Genomic DNA, 15,764 nt, shown 5'->3' on the forward strand with positions numbered 1-15,764 from the left:
GGGAAAGTTCAGGTAATACTGCTCTACAGGTCGAGCAGCACTTAAAAACACTTTACTGTTTCTACTTTGGGGTTCACAGTGTTGGGGGTGTTGAGTCTTCTTTTGGTTGCATGTAAGTGTTATATTTGTTTGACCAAGGGGAAACACAACAGTATCAAGAAGGAGGGTTTGTTATATCTAAGAACCTCAAACAAAATTTTCGTTCTTCAGAACCTACTTTTCCCACTCAGGAGGAACAATGATTTTGTTTCGCATAGTACATATTATGTTGTAGTTGGGCAAAATGTGCTTTTTTTTTTTATCTACCTCTAGCCAGTTACTTTAAATACACGATAGTTGTGATTATCTGATACTGTTGGGTTTCCCCTTAGTCAAACATATATAACCACTTAAATTCAACCAAAAAAAGACTCAACGGCCCCAACGCTGTGAACACCAAAGTAGAAACAGTAAAATGTTTCTAGTGCTGCTAGACCTGTGGGGCAGCACACTGTTGGCTGTGAAATGTTTGTGGTTTTATTCTGTCTCAAGGTTCTGTTTATGGGCTACAGCCACACCTTGATGGGGCAGCTGTGCATGTAGAAATGTAGAGCACCATTTAATGGCTGTAGCTGTGTCAGACAACGTTGTTAATACTTAAATGACAACAACAAAAAGACAGGTTTCTGTAGGTCTGATTTCTCAGGTACTGGACTCAGCTAAGCATCATGGATGCATTCGTGGTCATGGTGATTTGGGTGAGCTGATACTGTGTATGCTTAGACAAAGAGGTATGGATGGCTGTAAGCTCCAAAGTAGGTATTTATTTCGTCACATTAGTGCATAGGCTTTTTGCTTGGTTTAGAGGGGTTTGATTTTTATTTTCTTTTGCCATTTACATTTTAAATTACCAGATTAACAAATTGAAATTTGGCTTATTCTGCAGTAATTCAAGTAATTTCAAAGTCTGTGGTTCAGTTCTCAATATGGTATGCGGCATGCTTTGCTCACGACCTTTAGGTCTGAGTTGATAAAAAGCCATTTACACTTTGTTACTGTGTTTGATGGAAGAAATGAAAGTAAATCCATCTCTTAACTCTCCTGAGAAAATGTATATTCATCAAATTGGCCTTCAGCTACCTGCATATCTTTTATATGCTAACAAACATCTCTTCCTCCCAAGGGAAGCACTGTTGAGTTTTACATTTGTTGTTGTAGTCTTTGGCCTTTGCAGGTTTTGCTCCTTATCTTCTTGATGATAAAGCTGATTATATTCTGTCCCAAGAAGCAGTGGATTGTCGTGTGTGTGGTAAGGATCAGAAAGCAGAGTGTATTTGGATTGCAGATTTCTTCAGCTGTTCCTAAGATCCTTCTGGCAGTTTGGATGCAGTAGCAGAAACTTCCTAACAGCCTCAGCAGCTTTTTTTTTGAGCACATCTTCGTTTGGTCTATGTATGCACAGGGCACAGAACACCAGTAGTGTCTGTCTCCTGACATTCTCCTCTTGTAGACTGAAGGTCATGCATAGACAAAGGTAATACTCACAGTATTGGCAGTCCTTAGACATCTTGCTACTCCAAGCCCGCTGAACCACAAAATCTTTCAGGTTCTTTGCACATCATGACATCATTTCTATTGCTTGAATAAAAATAGTTCCAAAACTACATGTAAGTCTTGAAAGCCTTCATGTTTTATGTTTTTGGAAAATAGTTTTGTCAAGTCCTTCAACTGACATTCACTGTGTTACATCAAAATAGTGTCATGGCTGAAACAAGAGCAAGGTCACTAATTGAAAGATGTAGCACTCTGGTCTTCAGCTCTCAAAATACTTAGCTAGGTTCTGACTCCCAGCGATCAGGCTCTGTCCTCCCTTGCTTCAGAACTGCGCTTTGTAAAAGCCCTTTCCCGCATAGATTACCAGTAATTTCTTCATTAAATTTCAATTACTGATAGCTATTTTTTAGGTTCACTGATAGCTCTTACGACTTTTTGATTCCTAAGGCAGAGTATTTTTATAATTACCGTGAGCTATGCAGAGAAGAATTTCAAGGAAATATTAATCTGATTCACAGTTTTTAATTACTATGGAGCTAGTAAGAACAATAGATTTATCAAAACATTTTCAGTTCTTACCAAGAAAGACTCGCTAATTAGCTATTTATAGCACACGTGTATCTATTCTTGTCAGTAGTCTAAGGACTGACTTAGGACAAACGGGTTAAAAAACAGGAAATGTGGTTAAATAGGTGGGTAATCTCTCCAGAGAGTTTCCAGTTTGCCTACACGTTCACATTTTCTTCTGAATGTATTCTCAAAACAACACTAAGTACAGTACCTTGAAATCCATCTCCGTTTAAAGGAGGGAATGTTTCCAGCAATAGCAGGAAGTGGCCTAGTGAAAAATTTTGCATTGGTTAGATTCAAATGAGGCGCTGGAGTCATTGTCTGTAAGTGGATTTTTTTCTGCTTTAATAACATTGGAGCAGTTGCATGACATTTCAGTTGGTTCAGGTGTATCTTCAGTTCTAGACTCGTTTTAAATAGTTGCTTTCCTCTAACTTCACCCTTTCTTTTACGTGGAGCTGTATTTATTTGTTAAAATACTATGCACATAATTTTAAAATATATTTAATCATGTTTGGAGGTAGTAAAAATAGTGCTATTAATCAGTCTGCGTAAGTCTTGCTATGAGGTAAGGAATTTACTGAACATGACGATGCCCATTTAATTCATTATGAGGTGGTGTCCATATTTCTTTCTTGCAAGCAGAAGCAATACCTAAATGAAAGCAATTCTTCACACTGCTCATTTTTTCTTTTTTGACAGCTACTAATTATTAGCTTTTTAAAAATCAACTTGAAAATGATTTGTGAGTCAAAATGAGGAGGGAATATAATAAATAAATAAAGTCATTTAAGTGGTGGTAAAGGTTATGACTTGATGGCGTTCTTCTATTTTTACAGCTACTGCCAGGAATGTTATGCTCTTAGCATGCTACAAACAGTTTTCTAAAAATCTTTTTATCCACAGCAAGCAGCAAAACATGATAGCAAACACATTTTTAGTAATTGGAAAGAAAAAAAGCAGGCTAGTCTGGCTTCCTTAATTTAGAAACCAGGCCACTGGTAGTGCCAGTATTTGAAGCTGGTTTCCTACCAACTGTCTTTGAAAGAAGAAACCTCTGTGCAGTTGTAAAGAGTAGAGGTGAGCTGCTTTGTTATGTCCATGGGGAAATTCCAAGTTACGTCTCTACTTTTTCTTTTTTCTTTTTTTTTTTTTTTTTTTTTTTTTTTTTTTTTTTTTTTTTTTTGTTTCAAAACATCTGTGGGGTGTCAGATTAGATGATATCACCGTGTGGGTGGGGGCACTTCAGTAAAACAGCATGACAGACATACTCACGTACCGGTGCTGTAGTTCGTGAAAGACTCGTGTCTGCAAACAAGTTAGGTTTCTGTCCATTCCACAGTTAGGAGACTATCTTGAAAGTTACAGCTTCTTGGAAATTCAACCACTACTTTTCTAAATGAGTTATTGCATTCATTGTAATAATTGTGAATAATAGGTAGCTTTTAAAATTATTTTCCAGAAACATTACATAATTGAGGGCATTTTCTAATGAAGCAAATATAGTTTGTTGTTCTAGAAATGTACAAAGTTTTCATTCATAATGGAATTTTAATTATTTCTTAATTCCTATGTTTGAATTAAACAGACTGTCATTCACATTAAATTTTCCTGATTATGGATGTTAAGATTTCTGAATAGTTTTTAGGGACAACACCTTTAATCAAATACATTTAATGTAGCCTGAGGCATGCTCTTGGCCCTCATGGTAGCAGATGGCACCCTCTTCTTTCATGTTATCCTGGACACTTAATTCTAAATCCAAATTGCTTGGATATTTTTTTTCATATCCAAGTGCTCAGAGTCAATAAATAACTTTATTCCAAATAGCTTCACAATGCCTATGTAATGTAAAACTTTTTTTGCTATATGCACTTCATACTTCTGTAGCCTGAAACTCTGAAATATTTTATATGCAAGCTATATTATATTATAAGTCATGTTTATTTGGAATGCTGCATACAAAAAAAATACTTTGGTGCTCATTTTAATTTTCACTTTTAGTCTGTGCTGCCTCTTGTTAATATCTTGGGGTAAAGTAGTTGTGAGATCTTCCTCGTGCTCTGGGAGGCGTCAGGCAGGCATCCATAAGCATGGAGGTATTCTGTACATCTCTAAAAGTCGTGTACCAAGGCATGGTTGCACAGACTGCACAGATTTTATTTTTTTAAATTCTTCTAGCAACTTCTGCATGCAGACAGTGCTGACTGCTCTGCTGACCTGCTGCAACCTCAGACAGTGATTCACTCTTCAGGGCCTCTTCCCCCTTCCACCCATTGTGTCTTACCTCTTTATATTTTTAATTTTCAGAAGGAAATAACTAGATTTTAGTCAGGAATTATGGGTTCATTTAGACTTAAAAGAGAAATTCTGTGGTGTGGGTCGAGCAGCTTTGTTTGTCAGGAGGCATCCATCTAACTTGGAAATCCCTGAGCAGGCTGCACGGGGCAGGACGGTGCTCACTTGGTGTACTGTGTAGCACAGCCTGCCTTTCCGAGAGCTGCAGCAATACAAATAATAGGCTGCAGTCCCACGGGGTATGCTGCTGGCTCATAGTACTGCCTTTATTACAGGAGTTTCATGGAGGAAAAGGTGTCCTGACCATGCTGGAAATCATGCTAGAATAGTCGTAGTTAGAGCAGTTGGTAAATACTACTGTTGCTTGAGCTGCGATGCAGCCAGGACCTAGAGGAAATTTACCAGTTAAAATCAGACTGTTTAAAGAACTTATATGGCTTTGTGGATACTGTTCATTAGTTTCTTTATTAATGTGCACTACACGGCACAATGACTCGCAGTAGATGTGTGCAGTTTTTTTGCCCAGCCGTTTCACAGAGCAAATTAAAAACTTAGCAAAGAGCTGCAGATGTACAGTTTTCAAAATGCTTTGTGTGTGGCTTGCTGTGCTGTATATGTGAAGCCTGGAAATTAACATTTTCAATATCAATTAAATATGGCAATAGGGTATAATGTTAACTGAAAAGAATATATATCAAATAATTTTAAAAAGCAGGTGTCTTCCTTAGAGCAGACGAAGTAATAATTTCTTTCCATTTGTCTTTCTCTAAATTTACTATCAACATAGTAAGGGAGCATCCAGGAACAGGCAAACATCGATGCTGTGCAGCTAGGTATGAAAAATACTAATCTCTTTGGATCACCAAATTCTGTTTGTTCTTTTTGAGGAAAGCTTGTATTAAAAAGTAATTCAGGAAAAAAAAAATTGCAGACTGACTGACTGCTACTGGCATAACTTGCCAAACAGAACAATAAATTGTAAAAATATTACTTACAATTGGATGGGTTTTAAAATTTGAAATATCAGACTCCCAGGCATTGATTTTCCTAGCTCTACCAAGTCATGTTCAAGGCTCAAGGCCAACAAATCTAGCGCTGTCTTTTCAGAGGCTGAGAAGCATTGCTGCCACCAGCAGCAACTGCCTGTCCATGCAGCTGGCCTCCTACAGAGGCCAGAATGTTCTCGGTTGCTTCCTAAATTGGTGGCTCTGTGCCTGCCCAAGACTCCTTTCTGTTTCAGTCCCTCACAGCTTAGGTTTCTAACAAGCCAGTCAACTCAGTCTTGAAACATGACTGGTCGCTTGGTTGACATACAAAGCATCATTCATTCGTTCCTCTTTGGTGAATCCTTCTATTTCTTTGCTTTCAAAAAAAAACCCCCGCAGATTTGAGTGACAGCTGTCAATCTGCAGGACTTCCAGTGGATGGCATTTCTAACTCCTCCACAGACGAGCAGCAGCTTTTAATATTCCTACGTGACTTTTATTTGGCTGTGAATTTGCCTCAGAACTTCTTTTCTTGTGACCCTTCACAGCCTCTCATCTTCATGTCTGGTGTGGTTTGCTGCTGCTGAGCAGAAGTACCTGCTGACGCCACCTACTTTTTCTAAGCAGTTAGGTCCTTTTATCCTCCCCCTCCTCCTTTTTGCACAACAGGCAAGCTGAAAGGCTTGTTCAGCAAGAGGCAGAAGCAACGTTAGCTTTCCAGTTGCTATCTCAAATGAGGTTCCAATCTCGCAGGAGTTAAAGTATGTTGAACCCAAGCTACCTGGGTTAAAATTTCCTCCGTGTGTCAGTTGTCCTGGCTGAACTTCAGTTCATTCTTTGAACTCTTGAGTCTGCGGAAGACATAAACACGTTTGACCCTGATATCCTCTTTGTCTGTCATGTTACTCTAGGAGGATTGGGAACATACGAAGACCTGTGTTGGCTTCTGGCACAGAAAAATCATCCTAATGAGTTCAGTTTTACTGTGTGTGTGCAACTTTTTCTCTATTTGGGCATACCAGTTTCTGTAGCCTCTGTGTTTCTTAAAATTACGCATGTGGTGTTGCAGTTCCAGCTTTTGCATGCTTATTCAGTCACTTTGGAGGTTTCATGTTAGAACTGTTACCTTAGTTCTTGGGGGAAACACAGAGAGCTATTAGAGAAACCTAAGAACTAGATGTGGGACAACTGGTAGTGCTACGCCATCTGAAGATCTCCAAAGTTTTTGTTACTCTGCAGAACCACAAATCTTTTTCCCTTCTGCATTTCCCATAGTTCAGAGTCACCCTTGCTACAGTTTTGCGGTATTGTTAAAATTGCTTTTAGGTGTAGACTTTCTGACAGATTTAATTTGTTAAAAAAAACAAAAAAATTAATAGGTGATGGAGATTAAATTTAATGAATAATCTTGTTAGATGTCTTACCAGTAAAAAGTACAGTGGACAGCCCAAGATTGGAAGGTGCTATTTTAAAGTTTCTGTCAGCCATTGTCATAGCTGATGGCTGAAACTCTCCTTCATTTTTATGTCTTAAGTCTTCCCATCCGATTTTTCTTTAGAGCAGTACTGGGGCTTTGTTAGTGGCAGCCAGAATTCCAGCAAGTCAGAGTCTTTGGTGTTAAGAATAGAGTGGGAGTGGAATGCATTTATGCTGTAACAGAATAATAACATTTTTGTTAGAGAAATTGCATGGCCTTGTTGAGACTTTAACACATTTCTGTCAGAAGCTATGGAAAGGCATTGTATTTGTGCTTCAATATGCTAAATAAGAGGTATTTTAGACTTAAGAATGTTATGTTTCACTTGATTAGCCTAATAGTTGCAACCTACAGTTACATGATGCATTAGCTTTCAGTGCCATATAATAGGACTGGCAGCATGGTGTCCCAAAAACTGTAATCGCGTGGGCTGCTGAACAGCCGTAGAGAAAGCTGCACAAATATTCTATTCTAGACAGAATTTTTTCATTTTAAAATGAATTTCACAACAAATTCACGGTTGGGTGCCACTGCTTGTATTTCCAGTGAATCATACTCCAAAAAGTAATACTTTGCTTCACCAAAGCCTGCCACAAACAGTGCAGTGATATAAATCAGAAATTGGATATTTTTTAATTGTAACTTTTCAAAATATAGTACAGCCATTAACTATGCCTGCAGGTCCTGACATTCAGATATGTTTGGCTTTGTCTCCGCATGCAAAAATGAAAGTCCTTCACAAATAAGACACAAAGAAGGGCTGGGGGAAAATACGCTTTTTATTTATGCTCTATTCATGATAGGAAACTGAATCCCTGGCAGCAATGGTTGTCACAACACCATATATTTAATAACATAGTCAGAGCAGACCTGTTACACAGTTACAGCCTAATTTACAGCCTAAGTTTACTAATGGCCGATTCGTTTATACCTTTCTCTCTTGGGCCATTGTTGTTCTTTAGCTTAGCTAGTTCTCCCTTCTCTCCCTGTCTGGTTCGATTTACTGGCATTTTTGGAGTGCAGTTGCATCTCTGTCTTTGATTTGTTTAGCTTACCAAGACAAGGCCTTTTAGCCTATTAGATGCTGCAATTAAGGCAACCACAGTTTCATATACACGGACTGTCTATAAATTGTATAGTTCTGCACAGTTTGTGCTGAATTACCTACTCTTAAAATGCAAAATATGTCTAAGAAACTGAGAAAATACTTGAGCTTGTGCTGAGCCCCCTGATTCTGCAGTCGTAACGGGACTGGTCCTGCTATGAAAAGTCAGGAACAACTAATTAGTGCTATTGGAATTGCAAGAAATAATCTTCTTTAAGCTCTCGGTTCACCCATTCGTCCTTGTACGTGGTACAAGGATGTAAGGTAAAATACGCCTGTTTATGCCCTTTCACTGAAGTTTAACAGTTTTATCGTACAGCTGGGATGGGCTAGCAATATGCAATACTAAGCTACTGTCACTCCACTTTTAGTGTAGATTCTGTCTCAATTTTATTTAGTCAATTCATTCTGAATTCTTCCGTTAGAAGACATAAATGACCGCTTTATATCTTAGTTATGCACCACCAGGTTTTATTTAACACCTGGTGCTTATGTTGCTGACATTAATATTTCATGCTTGTAGAAATTAACAGTACAGTTACTATAATTCAGTGACTGACTGTTTAAGAAATGTGTCATGGAAGGTTTCCACAGACATGGTTGATAAGCAACTGTTACTAGCGCAGTAAAAAGTTGTTTAATTTGGGCACTCAGCAGCAGCAGCAGACAGAATTAGCAGCTCCTGTCCTGAGCCAAGCTGCATGTGAATGCCTGGGAAGAGGCACGCTACCTCAGCATCTTAGGTGGGAAAGGTGGGAAATGAGGATTCTTCCTTGGAACCATGTCACCCTCTTACACAACCCACCCACTTTGGTCTCTGTACATTCCAGCTTTTTACTTGCCTCTCTGGTAACGCTTCTTCCCAGCTCAGCCAGCTGCCTCCCTCTCTGCAGGACTGCCCTCTGTTTGACACAGGGGCTGCTGTGTATGTTGCTCCCTATATGTTTATGACGGCTCCCCGGTCGTACCAGGGTTTGAGTGAGGGGCTTTATTAGAGGACAATCAGTTGGGGCAAAGAAATGCTGCTTACTTGGTGAGGGGAGTTTTGATTGACTACTGAACGTGCTCTGGCGGTGCTCAGGGATCCTTAGAGAAGGAGACTGTCAAAGTCCTGATCTTGTGTGGCATTTGTGCAAAAGTAAAAACTCGCCGTTTCCACATGAAAGATCCTCCTGTCACAAGATGAGGCTGGTAGGCAGGCAAAAGCTGAATACTATGTAGGCTAACAGTCCAAAATCAACTCTTTAAGCCCTGAGGTTAACTGCAGACCAGCTCCCAAATTTGCCCTGTACCTCTTGATGTGATTTGCCTACCACCATTCAGTACCTGGTCAGGCCGTATTTACTTGTGGGATGTGATACAAATTTTGTCCTCTGCAATATGAAACCTGCAGAGGATTTAAACTGGAGCAGAGCGAAGTAAAAGAAGGAAAACAGTAGAAAGGGGAAAAGGAAGGGGGTGTTGCATCGCCGCATATACCTGTGATCTTTTGGTGAGGTTCAAGTAGTGGTATGTAGCATTCTTAATTTGTTTTGCAGGTTACAGGGGAGGAGAAAAAAAAGTCAGTTTCAAAAAATTTCTGGCATTGCTCTATTCTTCCCTCCCTTCCTTTCCTGTTGCAAAAAGTCACTCAGATAATGAGAAATTCTAAGCTGGCAACCTGGTATATACTATGCTGTTTGACTTGCCATTGGTTTAGTTTAAATGGAAAGAATGACTGATATTTTTCAAGGAAAAGAATTTAAAAAGCAAGAAAAGGCATTAGAAATGTTTTGGAATGTGTGGGGAAAGGCTTGTATTTTTCTTTATCTTTTTCAGTTATTTCCATCTCTTCCAGAGTGAAAATAGAACATGCCTTCTAAAAAGGTCTTTATTCTTTCGTATGTTCACAAACCAAACTGCTTTTAGTGAGAGCAGTAAAATTTTTGACACTTGCCTCTTTGCTATGAACTTTTGCAACAGAGGCTGTCGTGATACACAGGCCTGGGTGCAGAGCTCAGCTACATCCTGACGCACGCTGGCTGGAACAAGAGTCACCATTCAGCATCTCTCCCTCTGCTTTCCCCTGAGCAGCCTTGCTTCCAGCAGCAGACCCGTGATGCCCTCCAGGAAGTAACTTCCAATCTAAACTCCAGGCTGCATCGCATTGCACAGTGTAGACACAGGCAGTGAAGGTGTTTGTACCCCATGCAAGGGGGTCCTGTCAACCTGTCCTGCTGTTATAAAATGTTCGTCCATAGTTGCCTAAATAAGAAAGTAAAAGTGTCTCTTTTTTAGATCTTGAGGTGAGCTGTGGGACCAGTGGTTAAAAAAATGAGCACAACTGAAATGGTAGTTCTGAGACATGACTCTATGCTCCCATAGAATAACTCGTTTTACTGCTCTTGGGTAACTCCTTTCAAAGCTATTTTTTGTAGCAGGATTAAGTTGCCGCATGGGTGTCATCTGAGGAAAGGTGGAGCAAGTACGATGAACTGATTAAAGGCTGACTTTGTAATTTTTCATACAGCAGCCTTAATCGTGCTGTGATCTCTGAGCTGTGTGGGCTCACCAGTCTCTGTCCACGATTCTGATCTTTTACTGTCCGTTGAATATGCCGAAGGGAGTGATGAGGTCGTTGTACTTTCTCTGATTCATGCTGGAGTAATTGAAATCGGAAGTGGGTGCTGTGTGGATTGATAACCCTCTCTTATTACTTTGTGTTGCACTTCCAATATTTATGCATACTTTAATGATTTAGGTGCTTTCTAATTTGCCTTTGCCTACAGACTGAAGTGCCCAGAAAAGCGAATGGGGCAATTTTAGATTTTTGCCTGGTTTAGATCTTACACAACTGGAGTCCAGGTCTGCGAAGTTACTGCAGAATTACAGCAGCGTAGACGACTAAGAGCCTGTGCTAACTGAAGCATAACATGTTGGGTGTCCTTCTGTTTAGAATTTCCTTTTTAGTGTGAATTGACAAATATTTCATATGGATGGTAAATAAAATGCTTATTTTACTTCTCCACACTCCCCAAGAGGAAATTTCTACTAAGGCGTGACATCTCCTGTGAACTGCCATGAGTAATATCTTCTGAACTGCTTTCAGGGAAACAGGACTCCTTGCTATTTCTATCTATAATAATAATTTACAGTCAGAGAAGCCAATAAAGTAGTAAGATCTTCTTGAAGACGGCTGTACAGACAAAAACCTTTGTCTTCTCTGTTTCATTAGAACTTACCAAGCTGTAGTGCATGTAGTAGTGCATGTTCTGTGCCATCCAGAATTTATTTTTTAATAATGTTAGGTTTTTATTAAATTGCAAAGTTGGTGAAATGGGGTTGCCAGAGAGGAAGAATACTGAAACAGGAACCTGCTGGCTTTTTTAACCTTTTGCTGTAAGGAAATATGTCTTTCTCCATTTGATTTGAAAAAGGAAATAGTCTGGTGGTGTGGCTATGGAACTTTCTCTTTCTGCTTCTGATTGCAAAAGTGCTACTGAAAGAATGAAAAGAAAAAGTACAGTATTGAAAAATAGAATATTACTGCTTTGAGACAACAGAATGAAAGTATTCAATTCTCCTGTTTGTTTTGTTTCAGGTGTGAGAAACTATTTGAAAGAAGCTTTAGTGAATATCATTGCTGTGCATGCAGAGGTGAGGAAAACTTCAGATTGTTTCCTGCTTATATTCGTATGAATAATTTCGGTGTACTTTGTGTGGTAAATCCTAGCTTTCATCACCCCTGAGAATTGTACCACTGTTTAGGTGTCTTTGCTATAGATGTAGGTCCTTTGCGTTAGGTTCAGCCAACCAGCTACGCAACCACTAACTCTTAAGGGCAGGAGGAGAGGAACAGTTCCTGTTTATCCTCGGTAACACTCCATTACACCTTTTTGTTTCCATCTGATGAAGAGGAAAGATCAATTCTTCCTTTTTCATGCAGATTAAAGAGAGAGAGAGAGGTTATGCTCACTTTCTCTGATTAGCTTTATTTTCCACAACATATGAAAATGAGCTTGTGCTTTACTTTGGAAGAAGTGTTCGAAGGACACCACTTGGAGTGAAAAAGCAACATATACCATTCTTGTACACACAATGAAAAGTTGAAACCTAAACCCAGGAAGTTTTGTAGTGTCTGTACAGCACAAATTGTGTTGGAAATACTTAGGTAGGTAATGGCTTATGATAGGGATATTGTTATTATTGTCATCATCATTATTAAATAATATGTTTGCAGACCTGCAGTTATTTGGCCTTTTCTGATAATATGCAGGAATCTTCTCTAGTCCTTTAAATTACAGCTTCTGTTCTATATACTCTGTCATTATAATCATCAAGAATGTTACCAGATTACTGTTGCTCCTGGTACAAGCACTGGCAGTAATATCACTCCTACCTTTCAAAATACCACAAGTATAGCTGCTCTACCTTTTTCCATCTACTTAAAATCTGATTACATTCATTTGAGCATACTGTTTATTTTGTTCCTCCTTAAATTGCAAGGATTCATATAAATTAAAATATTTTCAGAAACTTCAAATATCACTTGCAATATTTTTGATTCCATTTCAGTACTTACGCACAGCAGTTCTCACAGAAGCTTTGCTGATTTTACCAAATGCTTCTGAAAGAAGGGGATAAGCAACATCAAAAATATATGTAACGTGACATTTATTTTTAATATTGTTTTTCAGTGTAGTGGAAATTAATAAAAATGAAAATGAGAGGTTTTGCTTTAAAAAAGTTGAAGGCATTTGTGACTTACTGAGCGAATCCTGTAAACACGCGCAGTCGTTAAATTGCTGCAGCAGAAAGGTGCACGGCCCTGATGACTTCGAGACCGATACTGATTTTTTTTGCCCAAATAATGTTGCCTCAAATTTCTAGATGTGAAGTACTATAGAAATATGAAAACATGTGTCAAGATGAAACTCCCATTTCCACTGTTTTCTGGTGAAATTCTGTAAGCTGGGTCAGATTTAACTTCAGTTAGCAAGGCTGCAAGTTTCTGTAGTTTGAAACAGCAAAATTTAACCATCAGCTTGAACATTGAGCATGGACTGAAATGGAAAGAAAATTGTTTCTCTACCTTTGAATTCAAATTTAACCGAAATCAAAATAAGAGCTTCTTATTGTAAATTTGTGATGATTCACCATTGCTGAGAATTTTTTTTCCTGGATTCTGTATAGTAACTTCAAGAGTGCTCGTTGCGGGCACAAATATTTTCTCAGTAGAGGATTTTTGGGCAGGTTCCTGGTATGTTTGGGTTGAATTGCTCAGCAGTATTTGCTGCTGAATAAGGTGATCCCTTCCCAAGTCGTTACTGGTTTTGTTGGAGGTTTTTTTCTTACTGTACAGCTAACTATGTCACTTAGCTTCTGTGGGTCAAAAAAATTAAAACAGGCTGCGTGTTTGAATTAGCAGTGATAGCGGACAGATGTGGTCAGTGTACTTAGCCTATGGCGCAGACCTGCCTATTGGAACGGTCAGCTTTATGGGACCACTGATAGATAATCCATTACTTAAATCACTGAAATCTGTGTAGAAATGGTGTGTTCCTCACCCCCACAAACACTGCCCCCCAAAATTTATTTTTATAGACATGTGAATATCTTCTGTCAGTTACTCAGATCCTTGTCAGACATGAGATCTAAACTTCACATAAAGCAAAAGATTCCAGAAAAAAAGAAATTTTCACTACTTAATTTTTTAGATAATTTTAAAGCACAAATTGAGGCAGGAAGTGTTTGAAAACCCTATGCAGTTAATTTTCCTTGTTGCACCATTCTAGACACATCATCTTCAGTTCCTTGTGTCATCTTCTCCCCCAACCCTGTGCAGTTTTAGCGCAGCTTTATCGTCACCTTTGAGTCTTGACACAAGTTTGGTCTGTCTAACCGATAATCTCACTTCCTCCTATATTCCAATCTCTTGGCCAACAATTCACCAACAATTTCTCGCTTCCTTAAAGCTCCCTTTAAGAAAGATTAGTTTCTTCATGCTTTTCCTTCAGGCATAGATCTAGCATTCAATTTTGTGTTGCTGTTTTGTTGCAGGTGCTATTCCAAACCTCAGATGGAGGATCCAAGTACCACTTTTAAAAGTTACAAAAATAAGCAGTAAAAAAGAGGGTCTTGATGCATGGCAAAAACAGGAAGGTGCTGTGATTTTGCCAAGGAACTAATAAATGGCAGTGGCGGAAGAATCTGAATGAAAATCCGTTACACTGCCGTATTCGCAAACCTTTCAAAGTCTCGTCTCTGCCACAGAGCATAAAGGCAATAACCAATTGACAAATATAGCCAAATATAAAGGATTCTAGAAGAAAGAGCAAAATATGTGGGTTAAAAGTGGCTGAATGTGTAATTGGGTCAGTCAGTCACACAACCCTGAACCTGTCTACAGGTATCTACAAAACAGCAGGCTGTGTACAGCCACCTGACTACCTGCATCCATCAGCCAAGAGCACGTATCTTGGAGTCCGGCTGCTTTTAGGCATTGCAAGAAAGCCATCATTATCACGTGTCATATAGCTACCATTGCTATTAACAGAGGTGATTGCTCAAACCACGGGGCAAGCATCAAAAGAAATCCTTCATGTTCCAGTTGCTTTTGAAATTTTGTGTCCATTGATAGAAAATAAGTGGTCCTTTCGCTCCAAGTGTTTCATGCTTTTTACTGAAATGTTACTGTAGAAAATATTTCTGTTAATACAGCTCTTGTGCTTATGATTTTTCTGTCATAAAAATCAGGTGTTTACCATTTCCAAAGACCTAGTTCCTCGAGTAATGTCAAGGGTTGTAGAAGCAGTCTCTGAAGAACTGAGCCGGCTAATGCAGTGTGTTTCATACTTCAGCAAAAATGGAGCTCTGCAGGTACCTGAATACTTTGTACTGTCAAACATCCGAATCTAGGAAACCAAGAATAACAGAGAGGGATATAATCTGTGTTGAAATAACTGTTGGATTTGTTGTAGCAGTGAAAGCTAGGAGATAGAAAGGATTCGTATGCAACCTAATTTGGGTTTATGGATGAATACTGTTTGGGATACTGATTCTTGGGTTTGATTATATTTTAGTGTTGCCTTTGTGTCTGAGTGCATAAAAGGTTACCTGTATCCTATGAGATAAAAAGCATAATGGTGTCTGTTTGATATCATTAAATAATGTCTTTGGCCTGTCATCAAGTAATTACTTTAAAAGATAAAACAATTTTGTGATATTTTGAGGTTTTAAAGGCTTGAAAATATGGTGCAGTGGGATCTTGCATGTCTGCAGAACTAGTCATTTGTCTGTTATACTGTTTCTGTTTTACTTGCTATTAGATAAGTTTTAAAGGACTCTAAGAAAAGATCTTTTTAAAAATATCCCTTTGAGTCAATGATTGCTACGGCTGTAAGAGGCAAGAAGAGCAAATTCCCAATTGTCATCATACATGACAGCATTCTTGCATTATGGTGGGAAAATAATTATTATATATTTACAAGCCTTATTTTCCAGTTGTTGGTAGTGATTGCATTGGACAGAGAATTAACGTAGGAAGATCACAACCAGATAAGATTGACCACCTATGAAAACCAAATCCATGAATAGCGACAAAGCCACCGGCATATTATCTTTGTTAGACTAGACAACCCACCATCTGAACTTGCTGCCTAAGCCCATAATTGAAAGGGTTTTCTTTCTCTACTGGAAATTTGTCACTCACAGTCATTTTCTGTTCCTCTAAACAGAAAATACTGTCTGGCAGACAGCAGCAGTGAGTGATCTGAGCCTGGTCAGAGTGATCAAAAAATACTCATTTCGGACGAGC

General features: G+C 38.8%; 1 protein-coding gene across 1 annotated transcript in view; it reads left to right on the top strand.

Annotated features, from left to right (window-relative positions):
- EXOC2 (exocyst complex component 2) overlaps positions 1–15,764 on the top strand; it is a gene marked incomplete at its 5' end in the record, with an annotated part of 102,134 nt that overhangs the window by 81,280 nt on the left and 5,090 nt on the right. Inside the window, 2 exons of the mRNA XM_010144523.1 lie at positions 11,550–11,605; positions 14,705–14,827. Coding sequence (XP_010142825.1) covers positions 11,550–11,605; positions 14,705–14,827 — 179 coding nt within the window. The remainder of the gene's footprint in view (positions 1–11,549; positions 11,606–14,704; positions 14,828–15,764) is intronic.

This window comes from Buceros rhinoceros, unplaced genomic scaffold, assembly GCF_000710305.1.
Source record: "Buceros rhinoceros silvestris isolate BGI_N320 unplaced genomic scaffold, ASM71030v1 scaffold10771, whole genome shotgun sequence".
In the NCBI taxonomy this organism is placed as follows: domain Eukaryota; kingdom Metazoa; phylum Chordata; class Aves; order Bucerotiformes; family Bucerotidae; genus Buceros; species Buceros rhinoceros.